This window comes from Corvus hawaiiensis, chromosome 9 (genome assembly GCF_020740725.1).
Source record: "Corvus hawaiiensis isolate bCorHaw1 chromosome 9, bCorHaw1.pri.cur, whole genome shotgun sequence".
In the NCBI taxonomy this organism is placed as follows: domain Eukaryota; kingdom Metazoa; phylum Chordata; class Aves; order Passeriformes; family Corvidae; genus Corvus; species Corvus hawaiiensis.
Window position 1 is genome coordinate 32,665,278 of NC_063221.1, and position 20,303 is coordinate 32,685,580.

At 49.7% G+C, this 20,303-nt stretch overlaps 1 protein-coding gene across 3 annotated transcripts in view; it reads right to left on the reverse strand.

The window, feature by feature from the left end:
• Window positions 1-20,303, reverse strand: part of NEGR1 (neuronal growth regulator 1) — a 191,958-nt gene that overhangs the window by 37,534 nt on the left and 134,121 nt on the right. For 2 of the 3 annotated variants that reach the window (XM_048312294.1, XM_048312295.1), the window contains exons 5-6: window positions 14,749-14,869; window positions 9,659-9,810 (exon numbers count right to left, since the gene is read on the reverse strand). In XM_048312294.1, the coding sequence (XP_048168251.1) occupies window positions 9,659-9,810; window positions 14,749-14,869 (273 nt within the window). The remainder of the gene's footprint in view (window positions 1-9,658; window positions 9,811-14,748; window positions 14,870-20,303) is intronic. The other variant, XM_048312296.1, reaches the window with a different exon arrangement.

Consider the following 20,303-nt stretch of genomic DNA (forward strand, 5'->3'; position numbering starts at 1 on the left):
TCCAGGCACAGCCAGCAGTGGTTAAAAGAACTCCCAAAATGTGCTTCCCCGAGGAGCCACTGCTCTGCCCAGGGGTTCAGACACCTCCCACACCAATCGCTGCTGTCACACCCGTAACAGCTCCTGGCCAAGGCAGGGACATTGGGAATACTGGAGCTCACACTGCTCTGGTGTCAGGGTCACACCTCCGAAGGTCAGACCCGAGCCAAGGACAGCCCTGCTCAGGCCAAAGCCAGGCTGCTGCTGCTGCTGCTCCTGCAGGACCAGCCCAGCCCAGTGAGGCACAGTGTCCCCCACAGCCCCCAGAGCCACCCCTGCCATGGCAGGGACACCTCCCACTGCCCCAGGCTGCTCCAAGCCCCAGTGTCCAGCCTGGCCTGGGACACTGCCAGGGATCCAGGGGCAAAAATAATCAACATTCAGTCATTAATCAAAAGTACTTTTTGGAACCAGACATCCTTTATACAACATTCTGCTCTGGTATCAGCAGGAGCCGATTGTTTAAACTCAGCACTTGATTAAGATGATTAAATTGAATTACCTTGATGAAGAAGCTGAAGAAAGTCACAGAACTACCTCTGTCTGTAAAATTACATTTTAAAAAACATTTATGTCCCCTTTGATTGAGATAAGCCCCAGTGTGATCCTGACTCCAAAGCCGGTTTCCCATTCCTACAGACATTTCCTCATGTCCTTTGCAGCACCCTGGGCAGCTCAGCACCAGCCTCAGAAAAGGGGCTGGGGAAAATGGACATTTTATTGACTAAATTAAAGCTGCTACATCATGATAGGGTGCAGTCACTCCATGAGATTTGCTTCTTTCTTCCTCACATCCCCAGAACTTCAAAATTTTTCTTCTTTTCCTTGGAATATAATTTTAACTGAATAAATTAATAGAATTTAAATGATCCAGTTCTCAGGTTTATGTTTTATTTTTGAACAAAGTTAGTAAATCTAAATATTGCCAAGCCTAAAATCTGAGTATCAGGGCAATTTACAAGAAATGGTCTCTACAGGAACAGCACCTTGTCTCACAGTAAAATTCAGGTTATTGCTGTAGGTGCTTCATGGCAAAACATTTAAAAGCCAAGAAATCAGCGTTGTTACTTTAGATACGTAGGGGGAAAAGGAAGTTTCTGAAAAATTCATTACAGGCCTTTTTCTGTGAATAGTTCTGATACCACAATCAAAGCCTCTGACGCCAGCGCGTTCCACCCGAGATGTGGAAGAGCCCTGAGAAGAGAAAGCTTTTATGCTCCATTTATTATTGCAAATGCAGTCCAAATCTCCACGTATAAACCTGGAGGCGGAATTAAGGATAACAGTAACTGAGCTCTTGATTTCCGAGGCTCGTTGAGGCACCTCAGCACTTTGTTACACAGAGGTTAATTAGTGCTTCTAGTGTGGGCTCACTGAAAACCTCTTGTTTTTAAACCTCTGGAGCTATTTTTAGCTTTCTTGCAGCTGAAAAGAAAGATTTGTTTTTTCCCCTTCCTCTTTTCCTTCAGCTCACCGAGCGTCCAGACCCTCAGGAACACGCAGCAGCTGCCAGGAAGATGCAGTGGAAGCTGTGCAGACACCACCTCTCTGCATTTTCTGGTGATCTCTAAATGACAAACACTTGATTCGATAGAAGCACGCACACTTTACAGACAAATGTTTGGGTTTAAGCAACTGCTTTTGTCAATTAACCCAGAATTTATCTGGGAAATTATTCCAGTTTTGGCATTTTCTAACCTGTTGGATTATTTGCTTAAATATCAAGGTCTTGGGTTTAAAATCTATTTTCTGATCTCTCTGAAAACTCAGGATATCCTTGATCAATATCTAATTCCTTTGTAAAGCCCCCTGAGCTTTGCTCAACAACTTGATATGAAAATAAGTTCTGCACTTAATAACCTTCTAATGAAGAAGTGCTTTGCATTAGGTTTAAAATTTGCCACTGAGCACTGTAAGTGACTCTCTCCTGGGCCCATGTCATGAGAAAACTTCCTAATGCACCTTCCCCAGACTCACCAGAATTCCAATAACCCACTTTTCCTGCCCAGGATAGACAGTAATTGTGTTTAATCTCTTCACTTGAGGATTGTTTCATCCTCTGCTTCCTATCAGCCCTTTCTGAGCCTCCTCCCCCCATCCTCCCAAAGTTTTGAGGCCAAGCTGAAGTTTGCGTTCCAGACTCAGCTGTAAAATATATTTATATCATTATTTATAGTGCTATTTATAGCACTTCTTGTCCTCATCCCATTTGTTACATGAGGTATTCTTTGGACTTTCTATTTTCTTTGATTTACAAGGTTTTCTACTCTGTGAGAAGAAACTCGAGTCCCAATGTAAATTCCATGGATGACCTGGAATGTTTTAATCATTGTTTGGACAATGCTCCCAGGCACAGGGTGGGATTGTGGGGTGTCTGTGCAGGGAGTTGGATCAGTGGTTGCTGTGGGCCCCTCCCAACTTGAGATATTCCATGATTTTGTGACAATTAACTGATACTTGAGATGAAGATTTGGCCACACTTCAACCCCTCTGATTTATCCAGGTGGGTAAGAAGATGAGTCTGAACCCCGTGAGGTGTGGGTAACTGCAAAATTTGTGAATATAAACACAAATGGAACAAAACAGAGCATCAGGGCAACTTCAGCAAGGCTCCACAGCAAAGACCCCTGGGCTTTTGTTTGGTTTTTGTCTGATTTTTCCCTGATCCACTCTCGGGCCTTTAAATTTCTGCTAAATGTCAAGGAGAAACTTGTGTTCCTGGCCTTGCTCAAACGGGTTATTTCTGCCTCATCCCATCTCAGTCACTTATTGTCATATAATTCATAATAAAGCTCAAGCTGGAAAATGGATTTAGAGAAAATTCCTTCATAACTCTCGGTAATTGTTACCTGGAGCAGCAGTTGGCATCCATATGGAAGGAGCTCAAACCCAACATTGAACAGAATTATTATGACTTACATAAATGGAGGATTTGGCCATTTATCTAATTCCCTGTGAATATATGAATCCAAGGTGCTGGTTTCTAACTCTGTCTCGTCAATCTGTTCTGGAATGGCTTCCCTGGTCTCTGCCATGGGAGGGAGGCTTGGTTCAGCCGAACTGCTCACCCTGGGAGAGAGGAGAGGAGACAGGGGAGGTTTTCCCTTTGTCTGTGGGTCCCACTGGGGATGGCTGGAAGTTTTCAGAGCTGTTTTCCACTGGGAAGGGGAGCACTCCATTCAAACACCCTGGCTGAATGCACCTGGATCTCTGAGGAGGGTTCCCATGGATTATAACCCTGCTTCTCTGATACCCTGAATTTCAGGAGCTGGGTCCGTGTCCAGGACGGGGCCTTCCCATGATGGATCAGGATCAGCTCTCCTGGAGCAGCCTGTCCTGTTTGCACAGCTTGGAAACGGAAAGCAAAACCAAGGCCTTGGATATGAAACGCCCCAGTGAAGACAGAGCACAGAGGGGAGAAAGCGAAATCCCCCTCAGATTGTGAGGGAAGAGGCAAAGCCTGGACCTCCTGAGCTTCCAGCTGGGATGTGCTCCAGGCAAAGCCGTGTCTTGGCTTTGTGAAGGCACACCAGGAACCCTCTGGCTGGAGCCTGGGTGTCCCCTACCCCTGAGCAGGAGCCAGAAGAAGCTCAGAGGCTCAGATGTGTGACCACCCCTTAACGAAGCATCTGGAATTTCCTAGAACCGATTTCAGATCCATTCCCTGTCCATCACCCATCCGGAGGTGTGGAGGGAGAGACTTTCTCTGCCGGCCCAGCAGGAGCTGGAGGAGCTCAGGACAGTGACTGCACCCAGGGGCAGGACTGGGAGGGATGCAAGGAAAAATGAGCCGCACGGCACCAGTTCTCTGCAGCGTGATGGCTCCAGGAGACCTTGGGCTGGATCCAAACCTTATTAAATCAATAACTGTCCTCTGACTGACTGCAGCAGGCTCCTAATGAGAACAGGAATTTTCACTTAAGTTGATAAATATATATATACCTACACACACGTTTTATATTTTCTGACGCAGACCAGCCCTCCTGGCTGAAACAGAACTATGCAAATTGAAATTTGATTTGCTTTCCAGGCCGGCATTTGAGAGATAAAATAGCAAAATCTTTCTTAGGTAATTGGACAACAGCAGAAACTGTGGACACAAAGGGAATTTCCCTGGAGAGTGTATTTCTCTTCAGAAATGTCAGATTTGGTGGGCCAGGCAGAGCTATCGAGCTAAAACCGAGCGGAAACCTGTCACATATCCGAAGGCACTGAGATACGATTTCTCAGTCAATAAAATGAAACTGCTGAGTTTAACGATGACACTGAACTGTGTGAACAGCCACGACCCAAGCAGTGCTGGCACGTTAATTAAGGCTCTGTAAATTCCTGATGAACCTCCCACACCCAGCCTGGGATACGGGGGAGAAATCCCACGGGAGATCCGGGGGTCAGGGCTGGGAGGGGGAGCCCAGAGCTGGCTGCAGCAGGGGCCACTCCGGGCAGAACCACCTACAGTGGCACTGCCCCTCCCTCCCTGTGCCCACATCCCAGTTCTCCTGAGAACCCTGCTCTCCTTCCCACACTGACTGTGCTGGGCGGAGCAGGCTTCAGCTTGGTTTAAATCCAAAGAAAAGTTACCAAAGTGAGGAAGAAGCAGGGCTATAAAATGCCCACAACGTGGAGGCTCTCTCTGGATCCCAGGGAGCGAGTCCAGCACCTGGCAGGAGTGGGAGCAGCATCAGGGCTGTGCCCTCGATTCACACAGGATCATCCAGGCTGGAAAAGACCTCTAAGACCATCGAGTCCGTCACTGAGGAGATCTACGAAGCCCCCTCAGGTCTGGCCCTGATTGCCAGGACTTGGCACAGCGGGAAGCACTGCCAGGAATCACCGTGGAGACGGTGCCCTGGTTTGGCAGAGGGCTCACAGCAGGGCCCCTTCACCCCTTAGCAGAGACCCTCGAGCCCTCTGCACCCCTGGGGCTCCAGCAGCCAACACCAACAGCTCGTGGTGCCACTGGGGAACCACAATTTATAACGAGCTCATTTACATTTCGGGGAGAAAACTCATCTTGTTTATGTTTCCGATACGCAGCCGATGTATTGGGAATATTAATACACGAGTTTAATTAGGAATCTCCGAGTAGGAACCAGCACACCAGGCAATCAACACATGGAAATTGAGGGCACGGTCTGGCGCTTCCGGAATGTTGGAGACAAGATTCCAAGCGTGTGGCACTAACCAGGAGTGCAGTCAGATGCTTGCTCAGTGAAGTCCTTGTGCGATTAAATCAGCACAGAAAATACCACCACATCCCTCTCACAAGGCTCCTTCTCCTTCCAGATGTCACTCCTGACCTCTTGGGCAGCTTTTTGCAATTATTTACATTTTTTTCATAGTTACTGGCAATATATCCAAGGGTTCTGTATAAACCTGGACATCAGTAACACCTTCGAATCATATAACCAGCCATGTGAAGGAGCAATTTCTCTGGCAGCTGTTAGGAAAGGAGAAGGATGCTTCCTGTGGATTGCAAGGCTTTCTTAAGAAAGGTGCCCCTTATCAGTCAGATTATTTCTAGGATTCCTGAAAATATTAGGGAATGTATGGGAGGTGCTCTTTGGAACACAGAAATAATACCTCTTCTTAAGAGAGGTAATAGAGGGGTAATGGTAATTTACATCTTCTCAGAGGTGGTGGTTTTACATGAGCCCAGGCTTTTGTTGGTGACACCTTCAGGGGACACACAGAGGCCCCACAGTGCAGTGAGTTTAATCCCTCTACGAAGTCTCTGGAGTAGGGTTAGAGTTTCTACAGAATAAATCTACAGATTAAAACTGCAGCACCTGAAGAACCCCTCAGATTCTCACCCTAATTTAACAGGTGCTGAGGCAGAAGAGACGAGGAGCTCTGCCAGGCTGGAGAGGTGTGGGGTTGGCGTCACACCCCTGACTGAGCCAGGACTCCAAACCAGTGCTCCCCACAGCCTGATCCACCTGGATCTGCTGTGCCACGGAGCTGATCCCTGTGCTGGGATCTCCAGCAGCTCACCAAGGGCTTGTGGGGACAGCACCCCACATCCCACATCCCATCCTGGGGAGCAGAGGCTGAGATATGGCTCCACCTTTACCCTCATCAAAGAAAGGGAGTAAAACCCTTCTGCCACAACTCAGCTGTGGGGAGGGAAAGTGGGAAAGCCACTCCCATGTGTGGTGAGGAGAGCACAAGGACAGGAGGCACCAGGGTGAGGAAGGGCTGCTTGAGCAGCAATTGAGACATCTCAGACTTGGCTGCTGGGAAAAACTCCTCAATAACCCTCCTTTGGCTGCCAGTGGCTAATGACAACTCTCCCTCCCCTCCCCAGAGCCTGGCAAATTTGTCTGTAGGAAAATGCCTTTTGTCTCAAATGAACATTGGGCTAATTTAAAAGCCAAATCTGCTTAATTAGGAATTGCCATTCCCTCGCTCCCCGCTGGCTCCTCGCCCCTGGAGAGGGAACCTCTTGCCCTGGGTACTCTCCTGAACGCCTCATCTCCTGGGCTTAATGAGTCAGCACATCCCAGCTTTACCGACAGCAAAGGACCACATTCCTCTTCCTTTCAAGTACCAGAAATCCTGGGAAAAGCCAGGCAGGCTGAGCTAAACAGCCGATCAATTGGGCCGGGGAGGCCAGGACGGGCCGGTCCGAGGGGGCCTCCTGGGGCTGCTCCGGGAGGATCCCGCGCTTCGAACACTTCCCCACAAAAACCAACATAGCTGGAGGATCCAGAGGACCCAGCCATGAATAATTAGCAAATTTCCATTCATTATTCATTTTTTGGAGCCGCTGCTTCTCTGCGTTTTCCCCACCAGGCTGAGACTTTCTCTTTTCCAGCTGCTGGATTTATTATTAATCACTGGATCTTAGGCATGGCCAAAGGGGCTTCAGTCAGGGACAGGATAAACTCCTTCGTGTTCGAGGGATCTGGGATGTTCCTAACTCCCCAGCCAGTGACCTGGCTGCCTGTCCCCAGGGCAGGAGTGGCTCTGGATGACCTCTGACGGATGTCCCCAGCTCACAGCAGCAGCGGGGCTGTCCCCTGGCCCGGGTGAGCAGCCACAGCCCAGACAGCTCTCCTCACCCTGCTACACCGCCTGTCCAGCTCCACGAATCCACCTGGGCTCCCTCCATGTCCCAGCCACACAGAGTCAGCCTGGACCTTGTCCTGACATTCCTTCACCCTCCTCATGGCTTTCTGTCAGCTCAGGGCTCCTTGATGGATCACAGAGAGCCAGAGCCCTCTCCACAGTAAAGGAGATAATCCTTTTCCTGCTATCCTGGGGTTTGATGTATTTGGATGCAGAGCCCAGTAATGGAGATTGGGCCCAGTCCTGTCCCCGAGAAAGGTGCCCAGCTGTGCCCAGCTGCTGTGCCATTTCGGTACATTATGTACGTTATGTGTGTTATATCGGGACGTGCAAGGAAAAAAAACACAGATTATTTAACTCTGCTGCAACATTTTGGTTAAAAAGCCCACCCTGAGAGCAGAAAGCAGCCAGGGGCCACTCCCCAGCCCTGCTGGGCAAGGAGCTGACCGTGGCAGTGCAGGTGTGCCCTGTGCTCAGGGTTACAGCCCAGGGTCACACTGAGGCTGAGCTGCTCCCTCTGTGGGGAATTTGGGATCCCCCCTGCCACGTCTCTGCACACCGCAGGGGTTCCCCATGGGATGGGGTATCCCAAGCTCCCCCAGGTCACAGCACAGGGTCACACTGGGGCTGAGCTGCTCCCACTGGGGGGGTTTGGGATCCCCCCTGCCAGGTCTCTGCACACCCAACAGGGGCTCCCGAATCGCCGCCGTTACGAGGCCACTGCACTCCTCAGACTGTGTCACACCGGTGCAGCTACAGACCGCAATGTTCCCTGAAATAAGGCAGCAATTCTATTTTAACACTCCTCGAGTAACAAATGAAACTGTCCTTAGCCTTACGTTTGGCTATTGAGTGCTGCAACCACGCAGAGCTTGCAGCTCCCTCGCACATACCTGAACCAGCACATATGGCCCACTCCCACTGCCAACAAAACGAAATGGAGCAGTTTCACAGGAGAAGGTTCTTGCTGAAGGATTGAGGAGTCCACACTTAACAAGTTGCTACCCTGAGAATTTTTCTTACTTATTTTTTTGTTGTTTTTTTTAAAGGGATAATGCTTCTAGATAATATTAATGTAAATTATAAGCAAAGGAAGAACTCCACCAAATAATCCTGATTCCCAACCAAAATCCAGATCACCACCTTTAGGACAGCTCTCCTTGTTTTGGCTGGCTTAAAACAATCACAGTATAAAATAAGACATTTCAGCTTGGTCTTTGAGTCAAACCTCTGAGCCAACATTCCCCCATTTCCCCCCCGAGGTCAGGAGCACACCCAGATTTCCATATTTTCTCTCAGACCATTCTGCTTCCCACATCCCCTCTCTTTCATGATGGAGAACATCTATTTTTATGATTGGTATCAATGTGCTTGGTACTTCTATGACATTTTCAACCTCTGCCTCTCAAAGAGCTTTTCAAGGGTGGCTACAAGGCACCTCACAATTTAAGATGGAAAAAATCCTGGCAGCAGCTCAGAGACAGATTCAGCTCTGCTCTGTTCAACTGAAGCCAGACCCTTCCTTTTACCTGCTCTGAATTGCAAATACACCAAATTCCAGCTCCTTCTGGTGTAATACTCCTTTGTTTTCACTTGCATTTCCTGTTTAAAATAAGTGTTACATCGTTCCCACTTTGGTAATGACCTCCCAAATATTAAATAAATGGCAGCAAAGGCTCCCCGTAATTTTGTGCCTGTTACGTCTCTTCTGCAGGAATTCAGAACCTCCTGACAACACACATCATAGGGGGAGTAAGTTCAGGAGGAAATTTCCGGGCTGGAAGGCAGTAACTGTGGGATTTTAGCAACTGAAACCCCGCATTTCCGCTCAGTGAGGAGTATCTTTATGTGCAGGATACACCCCGAGCTTTGTCTCTGCCTTTTGTCGCCATCAGAACAGAGCAGCACCAGCGCTCCACCACAAACACCCGTGGATCCACCAGCAGATGGCTGAACATCCAACAGCAGTGAAATGCCACCAAGCCACAGCTACAAACACCTCCCAAACAGGACCTTGGAGACCCATTTTGGGCAATCTCCACGCTGCACATCCAACGCTTTGCCTCTCACACCGCTTACTGTCTTTTCCAAGAGATTTCACTTCTCTGCCCCAGCGACTGACAAACCGAGGTGTGAGAGAGCTCTGGCACATCCCCCTTCTCCAGCTCAGGGTATTCCTTGGAATGTGCTGGGGAAGCTCTGACCTCTGTCGCAGTGGCCCCGAGGGACCTGTGATTGCCGTTCTGAGCAGGAAGCTGTGGCTGTGCAAACTGTGCCTCTGCACCGCCATGGCGGGGTGGGTTAGCTGGGATTGCTGGCAGATCCGCAACTCCCTGATCCCCCAAAACGTGCCACGGCTCTCAGAGCCCAAACCCTTCTGCAGCACGGAACAACCAGCACCAGGCGCACAACCTCCGAGTCCCGACGAAGGCCACGGCATTTCCAGGGTGCTGAGAGGGAACGAGCACACTGCTCCTTTTGGGCTTTGGAATCCACGGATGTGGGAAGCACCAACCCTGAACATTTGCCACACGTCCCCGTTACTTACGGTTGAGAGGCAGGCTGGCATTGGTCGTCCCTAGCTTGTTGGCAGCGACACAAGTATAGTTGCCAAAGTGCTCTTCTGTCACATTGGTAACAGTAAGAAGGGATCTTGTACTATAATTTTTAATAGTGATTCCTTGTTGACCATTGATCAGTCTAGAAAGCAAAAAGAAAATGTCTATAACTCACATACCACAACCAAGATTTATTTTTTATACCTCTCTTCTCTTTGCTGGTTTTGCAGACAGCCCTGGGAGCACCGAGAGCTCTTTGCGAGCTGCCGGTGCCTGTGCAGGTCCTGGCACACTGCAGAGTTCGTGGACAGCCCCGGGGCTGGGGGTGCTGAGGGAACGGTGCTGCCTGCATGTCCTGCAGCGGAAGGAACAGAAACACCCACAGCCCCTCCTGCCCAGAGGACGGGGGATAGAAGCTCCCGGGTGCACAGCTTGGATTTTAAGCTGGGCAAAGCCAACTGGAAATTGAAATCCCCTCCCTGGGGCAGAAAGGTACGTGGTAAGTCTTTCTAAGAGGGTTTTTTCAGCCTCTGGAGTTTGCTGCATCCTTTCACAGCTCTGGCTGATGGCAGGTGAAGATTAGCAGTCAGGATTGTGACCATGGTTTCATTTATGGGGCTCTGCAGCTGCAAATGAGCCTTGCAATTAGGGACAAAGTGCTCCAGCAGCACTGCTGAGGGCAGGATCAGGTAATGAAGCACAGGAAAAAGCCAAATGAGGAGTCTTTTCACCCAACTTTGAGCTTCCCACCCCAAATCCATAGGAAAAATGCAGGTGTTTGGATACTGCTCCCAAAGCCATGTCAGGAGCATCGCTGGGCACCAGGACAAAGCAAGAGGACCAACTTTAATGATGTTGTCGTAGGCAAACCACGTCTGCTCAAACAAGGAGACGAGAAGGGGAACCGTGTTATTAAAAACTCGCTACAGTTATTACTCATAATTCCTTCTATTTCCCATAAGGAGCAGAGTTTTGGATTAAGAATACAATTTTTGTCTGCTATATTGAAGGATATAATCATATATCCTGGGAATTAATGCCATCTTCCACCATTCTGTCTGAAAACCTTGGCAAATCTGTCATTAATTGCACTTGTGCAGGTTGTGGACTGAACATTCCTCATTGTTATGTGAGTGCCCCTCTTCCCATCGGATCCCTGCAGGATGCTGCTCACACAGGGATTTCCTTTCCCTGGGCAGTTTGTGTTGCTGTAAAGGACTCTGCTCCTCCAGCCCAAGGTTGGGGAGAGGACATGGCACATCCCATGGACATGAAAACACAGAAAAATGGGATTGAAGTGCCTGGTTTGGGGAGAACACTGCATTTAGAAGATTCATCTTTTTTCCAGAAAGAGAAAACTTCTGTACCAGGCAGAAATTTGTCCACTCAGCCTCTGGATGTTCTTCTTCTAAACCCACCAATGTCTGTCCCTGTTTCCTGCCTCTCCTGCAGAAAATTCCGAGAGAGTTCTTCACTCCCAACCTCCCCCTGCTGCTCCCACACCTGCCCGAGCTGCAGCCAGGGTCACTGTCCCTCGGGTTTGATCCCCGCTCCTCTCCCAGGGGTACCAGAGCCAGAGCTCTGTGTCCACCTCTGCCTGTTCTTCCCTGGGAGGGTGGGCAGGCCCTGGCACAGGGTGCCCAGAGCAGCTGGGGCTGCCCCTGGATCCCTGGCAGTGCCCAAGGCCAGGCTGGACACTGGGGCTGGGAGCAGCCTGGGACAGTGGGAGGTGTCCCTGCCATGGCAGAGGCTGGAATGGGATGGGAATTAAGACCCTCTCCAACCCAAACCAGTGTGGGATCCTGTGGTTTGTACCAGCTGTTTCCAAGCCAGCTCCACCCTTTCGGCCCGTAAGCAGAGCTTGAACTGCACCATCTCCATTTCAGTTGTAAGGTTTATCTCCCTCTTTTCCAAGAGAAAATGGAGCGTTGGGATTTTTGCTGTCCCCATGCCCTGTCACACGTGACATTTGCCTCAAAACCATGGAGAGTGTCTGCCTGTTGTGACCTGCTGCCTTCCCCAGGCTGCCCAGGGGACGAGGCCCCAGCTCAGGGCCCTTCCCTTCCTCCCACTGCTCCCACATCCCCTTCCCTCACATCCCTGCTGGGAAGGGGCTGACGCTGGGGATCAGGACTGGAAGTTCTGGAGCAAAGGGGGCAGGACAGAGATGCGTATCAGTGAGCCCCACGATTCCCAGAGCTCCGGAGGGTGGCCGTGTGCGGCGGGAGGCAGCAGATGCTCCTCCTCGTGCATGAGCTGCTCCCTGCGCTGCTGGGCCCTGCTCAGCACCAGCACACGCTCATCAGTCCTGCTCTGGGCCTCGCCCAGGGCCTCCCAGGCTGCAGCAGCATTTCGGGGTGTGCAGACACCCTGCACGTACTTTCCCCTTTTGCTCTGTGCCACTTACAAAGGGAAGAGCGAGCTCCTTTTCATTCCAGGGATGGCTCCCACGCATCCCCAGCTCCCCATCAGTGCCAGCCCCCGGGGCCCTGCCTTTGCTTTCATCTTGGAATACCTGCACGTTGTCGTAATTGATGAAGCCATGATAATGAGTTTTGTTATTTCAAATGTAAGTCTTGTTTGCTTTGAGAAGGAAAAGAGAATTAGTATTTTAATATTTTATTTAGGTGACTTTTGGGCTTCTTCCCTGTGGCTGTTTAATGTCTGAGTTCTAACTTCTGTAACCCCAGAACACAGCCTGGGAGCAGATGTGGGTCCAGAGCTGGCACAGTGAAGCCATTCTGCTCTCCACAGGGAATCCTCAACACTCTTCAAAGCCACACATATTTCCAGCACCCCATCCCTGAAGTGCCCCTGGATCTCTGGAAGTGCCCCAGGCCAGGCTGGATGGGGCTTAGAGCACCCTGGGATAGTGGAAGATGTCCCTGCCCATGGCAGGGGGTTGGAACATGATAAACTTTAAGATCCCTTCCAACCCAACCATGGGATGTTTCTACAACAATTTCAAGATGCTTTTATTAACTTCTCCCCCAAAATGTTCTCTTCCCAGTTCTCCCCACCCTGTGCACCAGCACCTGTGGGAAGTTATTGAACAGAACCCCTGGGAGCTCAGTGATTAGGCAGAATTAGCCCTCTCTGCCTCAAAACCAATAACTTTACCTCAGTGCAGTCTGTTACTGCCTCTATGTTTAGCTTTAATGGTTATTTTATGATGAGATGATCCCTGGAGTCTGGGAATGGTGGGTCTGGATTTACATTAATCTCAGTAACAACAATGCAGTTTCCACCCCCAAAAGCCTTGTTGCAGACACTGCACGCACAGTTATGATTACAGGGATAACTCCCACTGTTAATTTATTGAACAATCCATCCAGATTTCTAAAAAAGAGAAGTCCCAGTCCAAGAGTATCCAAAAAATGTAGGAATCTCTCTATTGTGTTAGCAGAAAGTCCAGAAGGGTGTGCACTGCCAGGGTGCAAACTCAGCCGTGGAGTACAGCTGCAAATTATCTGCAGGGTAATGTAGGTGCTGCTGTGAGCTCCCTCTGAGAGCTGGACCTCTCAGCTCTGCATTAAAGCAGTGCCTGAGCTGGCCAAGGCTCATCCTGAGCTGGCTGCCCATCCTCTACCTCTACCCAGCCGCAGAGGGGAGACGCTGGATCCAAAACCAGCCCGGGGGTATTTTCCTCTTTCCTGCAAGGGACGGGGCTCAGAGATCCCCAGCACCTTTGTAGTCATGTACCAACAACAGCTCACAGGATACCCTGAGCTGGAAGGGACCCCCAAGGATCATCAGATGGATGATCCCCCAAGGGATCATCAGATGATGATTACCAAAGGATGGAGTGTTAGATTTAACCCAGTATTTGAGAAGCAAGACCCAGCAGGACAGAGAGTTTCCTGCTGAGGTGAAACACCAACCAAAACAGGAGCAGAAGCACAGCTTGGGTGTCCTGAAATGCTCTGCCTCACTTTTCCTGCTGCTGCTGTGGCACTGAATGTGCTCAGCAGAAAAGAATTTGGTCAGAGTTATAAACAGAAAGGTGATCAGCATGCTGGGAGCTGCTAATGGAACCCAAAGTGCCAAAACCTGCTCTGAAATCCTTCCCACAGAAACGGTGTTTGTGCCACAACCGCCCCCAGGACAGGCACAACACGACCATGAGCAGCCATGGAAATGGGATGCAGATGGATTTCACCAGCAGGGGAGAAACATTTCCTGGTCCGTATAGGAAAGATCAGTTTCAGAGAAGGTTTGGTGGGATGCAATGGCTCAGCAAGGAGGGAGGAGGACAGCAGCTCATGCTGCAGGAGGGGAGCAGCTGAGAAAGGAGCTGACAGATGGCTTTCTGTGAAAAAGGGTCATTAATATTCTCCTGCCAGCTCCCAGGTTTAATGGGATGTTCGAGCTGAAAAACCCACCACTTGGGAGCTTGGAAATTCCCAAAGCTCCCCAGTTACAAGGGACAATATCCACCTCCTTTTGCACCACCGTGTGACCCCAACAAAAATGAGCTCCTGCACAAGCCAAGAGCTGTAACCCAAAATGTCCTGTTCAAAAGAAAAACATCTCCCTGTCCAGTGACCTGCCTTTAAAATCAAGGTGACTCTGCAGAGGTGCCTGTTGCTGTCCCACAGCCCCCATGACCCAGGAGGGCAGGGGGCTGCACACAAACCCAGAGCACATGGTCAGGTTTCAGGTTCAGGCAGGGAGTGCTCCCCTGGCCCCCTTGGCTGCAGTGACCTGCAGAGCTCTGCTGACCCCACAGAACACAGACCACCCCGGCACAACCGGGGCACAATTCACACCGGTTCCAAGTCTTGCTTTCCAAAGTGAGGAAGACAAATTAAACAAAAATCCTTCTTGCAGATTTTCCAGTGCTTTCCTGGCTATTCCCCTTCAAAGGCTGCAATTCCTGCAGCACGCTGGGATGTCAGGCTGTTACTGCAATTTCCACTCTCACAGAACAGGAGCCGTGGCCACGGGGCAGCTCCGGGAGCCAGCAGCTCCAAGCACCCGCTGCTGGAGCTTGGGGAGCTGCTGGAATGGTCACCCCGGGGCAGCCCCAGCCTGGCAGCAGCCCTGGCACACGAGGGGTGGGCGAGCAGTGGCTACTTACTTCCTCTCTCCTTTGTACCACTCAAAGACCGGGGCAGGCACTCCTGCACCTTCGCACCGGATCAGGCCGTTCCCTCCAAGCACCACACCGCTGGATTTAAGTTCCTGAATTGTGGGGGCAACTGAAAAAAAAGAATTGTAAAGTGGACATTGGTATCTGGATAGGCAGGTGACCCAACGCCGCTGCTCCTCCTCGGCCCCTCTGCCTGGCGCGGGGTCTCCTCCAGCTCGAGGCACATTCCACCACTTTTTGCTCCAGCAGAATGAAAATTATCCCACACTGCAGATCCTACTCCGTGTGTCTGGTGTAAAAACCCAGCTGAGACGTGAAGAGAGAGCAATCCAGTCCTGGAAAAAGCTGCTTTCCAACAGTTACCCAGCACAACCCACAGCCATCAGCATTAGTGCACACGAGGTGTGTTTAAACCCCGAGGGCTGGGAAAAGGAACCCCCAGCACTGGGGCACCGAGAGGCTCCGAGGACCCCCTGTCACTGCGAGGCTGTGGCAGGTCCCCAGTGCCAGCACCTCTTATCTCCTGCATTGGCTGCAAACACCCACAAACCCAGAGCTCAGGTGGCCTTTCAGATCTCAGATTAAAGGAATCAACCTCCAAAATTATGAGCCAACCACAAATATCAGAGACAAGTGACTTTCCCATGATTCCACTGCATATGTAAGTTGGAAGTTTCAGTAAGTGCATTTTGTCTTTTTAAATAGTAAACACTGTAAATAGTAATAAACTTTTGGAGCTTAGAACTACAGACACAAATAAAGATAAAAAGCAATTGTCAGGTTTTCCTGTTGCCAGCAAAAGGAACCGCCAGCTGAAAATAAAACACAGCAAATTCCTCAGGAAAGAGATTATCAAAGGAAACAACTGCCTCCTCCTGGAACTTTTTACGTTCTCTGGTTTTAAACGGTAATTTATGTGCATCATCAAAACGCTGTAAAAACCAAACCACATAACTTATAAATAAAAATCTGTTTATTTTTTCCTGAGCAGTTCTCCAGATGTTGCTTTAAGGTGTTTATGGACACGTGGAGCTCTGCCTGCCTCGCTCTGCTTCCCTCACCAGGAGCTCCTCATGAGCCTTGGCTGAACCACCTGAGTGGTGAGGGGTCCCTGGGCCACCCCAGCTGAGCCTGACCCTGCCAGGGCTCTCAAAAAAGCTGGGAAGAAAGCCCAGGAGTTGCTGGCTTGGGTTATGGGCAGGATGGAAACTTGGGGGTGGCCAAAGGAAGCATCTTCCAGCCCCAGCAGTGCTGAGTGAGCCCCACCCGTGTCCACACTCCTCGAGGTGCAAACCCCTCCCTGGTGGGGAAGGCAAAGGGATTTGATGGGAATATCTCACTGAACCACAGCGGGTTTGGATAGGTCCCTTTCCACACCTGGAAACGGGTGCACACCTCGTTGTACCCGGGTGTGAATTGATTACGGGTGGAAGCAGCTATCTCTGATCTGTAGTTAAGCATTGCTGTAATTACAGGAAACCCAATCAAATCTCCTTGTAAATCTTAAATACTCAACAATCGAGTGCTGCTAAACCCTTGTGCAGCCTTATCTCTGCATCGTATGCTTTGCAGTCCCTTTTGCATTCCCAGCCTCCGTGTAAATCATCCCGAAGGGCTCCTGATGGGATCTTCCTTCGTGCGCTTTAACCCGCGCAGTACCCAGCTCTGCAAAGCCTCATTTCCACAAATCCAGGTCCAACCCTGCTTTTGCCAGCACTTGGAAGGTGTTCAAGTGACCAAACCCCGCTCTGTGACACAGCCTAAAAGGGAGCTCAGTGTTTTCCATGGAGCATCAGCGGCTCTGGGGCAGAGCAGTGGCAGCCACGTCCCCTCCCTCACACCAGCGGCTGCTTTCCCACCTTGCAGGAGGGGAATCTCCTGGGAATGCAGCTGCCATGGCCAGGGAGAGCAAACACACCCTGAGCACTCAGCACAGTTCCTGATTTTAACAAAACCGGGTGAGGGAGCTTCACCTGGGGTTAAACCAGAGCCGCTTCTCCCTCTTCCATCGCTCCCATCCTCCCACAAGTCAGTCCACAGACTGGCAAATTCACCCTTTGCCTCCAGCTTCCCCATCCCCATGACTACAACAAACCAATCCATAAATGCATTAGCTTTCACCCAGTAACATTAACGTTGGAAGGGGATAATAAATATATAAGCAATTTGCATGTCTATATCTCCATAATCTGCACAGGAAAAAACACAGATTGGTTTTGTTACTCCATAAAAACAACAGGGACACGTAAAACATTCCCACTCCTTCCCTCAGGTTGTATGAAAGATGTGACCACTGGAAGAGCAAATAAGAGATGAGCAAAGGCCTGAGTTACAAAGTTGTTTTATTTCTAAGAAGTACCACCTTGCTGCTTCCCCCTGGGCCTGCTCAGCTTTTGCTGGCTGTTTTGGGGGTTTTGGGGATGCTTTTGTTTTGGTTGGCTGGCTGGTTTTTACACAAAAGCAGAACACCACTGACAACGTGTTTCAGGATGAAATGGAGCGTAACAACACTTGCTGCTGCTTCTCAGGCAGGAGCGCCCGGCCCCGCGCTCCGGGCGCAGCTGGGAAGGGGATGCCAGCTGCATCCCAGCTCCACATAACAACTCCAGGCTCTGCTGTCTGTTTGGAAACTGCTGGAAAACTTCTGAGGAGGAAATTTTCTCAGATCTCCCTCTGAGAAGGATTTCAGCCTCTGTTTGTTTGGAACGAGAATTGAAATCAATGTTCCCTGCTCCGGGAAATCCCTGGTTAATAAAGGCATGGAAACACAAACCGGAGATCGTTGGAGCCGCTGTCTCTTGGATTTATCACTGTCAGGTTATTTTATGCTTTTTAGTCTAAAGACAAACTGTGGGATGCAGTTGTGTTCCTGGAGCACTGATTAGGGAGCCAAAAATCCATCAGACCTGGAAGACTGAGCAGCTCCAGGTGAAATCCCACACCCAAAACCTGCTGCTCTTGCTGCCGAGGTCTCCTCTGGAACAGGAAGAGACAACAACTGGGAGGAGAAATTTGGTTAAAAAGAAGCTGAGACTGAAGGGAGGTGTGGGACAAATGAGATTCCAGCTCCAGACCCCCTCAAACTCTCACAGCTGAAGCTTTCCCCTCAGCCAGTGATGTGGGAAGGGATTCCCACTGAGCAGCCGGCACAGTCCTGTGTCTGAGGGTGTGTGGAGCAGCTCATTATAAATAACAATAAACAGCCAGCAAGCAAATAACACCTTGGCTCAGAGGTATGGAGCAGCAGGAGGGAGGGTAAGCTGGGAGAGGCTGCAGGAGGAGGGAAGCAGGGACAGCCTCCCACAGCTCCCAGGGCAGGATTATCCAGACAAATCAATGGCTGACAGAGACACCGCAATAAAATCTAACAGGGATGTTAACAAGGAAACGTGGTGTAAAACGAATAATTTAAAATGTATTGTCATTTGTAGGTCTCCTAAATAAAGGTTATATAAAATGATAGAGGAAAAATGTGATTATCTGTGTCTGTCAGCAGCACTGGCTCCTGTAACTCAGATCCAGAGGTTTTCCTCTCTACAGCGGCTCTTTGTTCAATCCCCTCCCGTGCTTCATCCCTGCAGAGCAGGGCACTTCAAATAAATGCCTAATTCCTGGCTTGGAAATGAATTACGGGAACTGACTTAATATCAGTTTCCCAATAGCTGTGAGTGCCTTGCTGGGAAAGGCTCTTTGGAGTGGGTGCTCCGAGACGCCGCCTCACTGGAGTTTTCCCAACGCCCTCCACGTCTGTCCCCCGTGAGATGGCTCGGGAGGGACGGCTGGGCCTGAGCCAAAATACGCATTTATCATCCCCAAAACTACAGATTTACGGATCCCCCCAGGAGGGGGCTGAGCAGAAGTGTGGGAGGGAGGAGAACTGGGCCCAGCATGGCCTGGAGGTGCTGCCAGGGGTCACCGAGGGTTCGGTGGGACCCACGCAGGTCTCACCCAACACAGAGCTGTGCCCAAGGCCAGGCTGGACACTGGGGCTTGGAGCAGCCTGGGCTGCGGAAGGGGTCCCTGCCCATGGCAGGGGTGGGATGAGATGGGATTGAGGGTCTCTCCCAACCCAAACCAGTCCCTGATCCTGACACTCTGCACATCTGAGCTCCCTAATGCCTTCACATGGAAACCCAAACTTTACACCTGAAGTTCTGTTCAAAACCAGCCCAAAGGCCTGTTGAACCTGGTCCTCATCCCAAATATTTTCACTTTGCTTTCAAGTGTCTAAAGGAAGAGTTAAACCCGTGGCATTCCCAGGCACAGGCAACACACCAACTCCAGCCCGAGCAGGTTTCCTCTTTTAACATTTTAATGAGCTTCGGGACTTTTATGCACATTAGTTATGTTGCCCTAATTACTCATTATAATTCTAATGTGCATTTTATATTTAATTACAATGCTTATAAAGATTTGGTATGGACAGTAAATTATTATAACTAGCATGTGCATAATGATTACGAGCTGAATTTATTAACTTTTACACAAGCATTCAGGGCTGGAAACTTCCAATTTCACCTTTGTGAGCCCCCATATTGTCTGATTAAACCAACGTTTTTGTGGCATTAATTGTAAATGTCAAGAAAAAAAAAATCTTTTCTTTTCCCTGTTTTCATCAGCTTTTAATTTGGCATCTTAATGTCACCTTTTGTTAGTGAAATTGCTTTCCAGGGTGTTAAGATAAAAAATTCCAGGTAAGAGAACAGGTTTTCTGAGATGTGTTTTGTGCTCAGAAAAACAGATGTCAGCAATATTGAAATATATTTTTTATGTATATGCACCCTCAGAGTGTTTTACCAATAGAGTACCAAGTCAAACAGTGTTACTTGTACTTCATGTAATTATATAAACAGTGTTACTTGTACTTTATATACTTTATATACTTGTACTTTATATAATTAAGATGGGCTTTCGATACTCTGGATTATTTAATTTTTCTAATTTATTCAGAGCAGCAGCCCTACCTCTCCCCAGATTAATGGAGTGGTTTAATAATGACTCTTCACGTCAGAACCTTCTCTGCCGTGCAGAAACATTTGAGAGACACGACTGGAACAACCACTGGGCTCAGCAAGTAACAGGCTGATTTATTCCAGCTTTTCTTGATGACTTTTCAGAATCCCGGATTCATTGGGATCTTGACATGTACATTTCCATAAAATTTATACGCAAACGCAGGAGGTGTCGGTAAGAATTCAGTTCTAGATGGAACCCGCTGTCTCTTTTGAGCTTTTCACAGAATCCCACACTGGTTTGGGTTGGAAAGACCTTAAATCCCATCCAGTGCCACCCCTGCCATGGCAGGGACACTTCCCACTGTCCCAGGCTGCTCCAAGTCCCAATGTCCAGCCTGGCCTTGGGCACTGCCAGGGATCCAGGGGCAGCCCCAGCTGCTCTGGGCACCCTGTGCCAGGGCCTGCCCGGTGTGCCAGGGAACAATTCCTTCCCAGTATCCCATCTAAATGTACCTTCCTTCAGGTTTCCCTTTCTTGCTCAGGATTTCCCTTCACCAACCCTGTATTTCCATGTGGATTAATTGAACA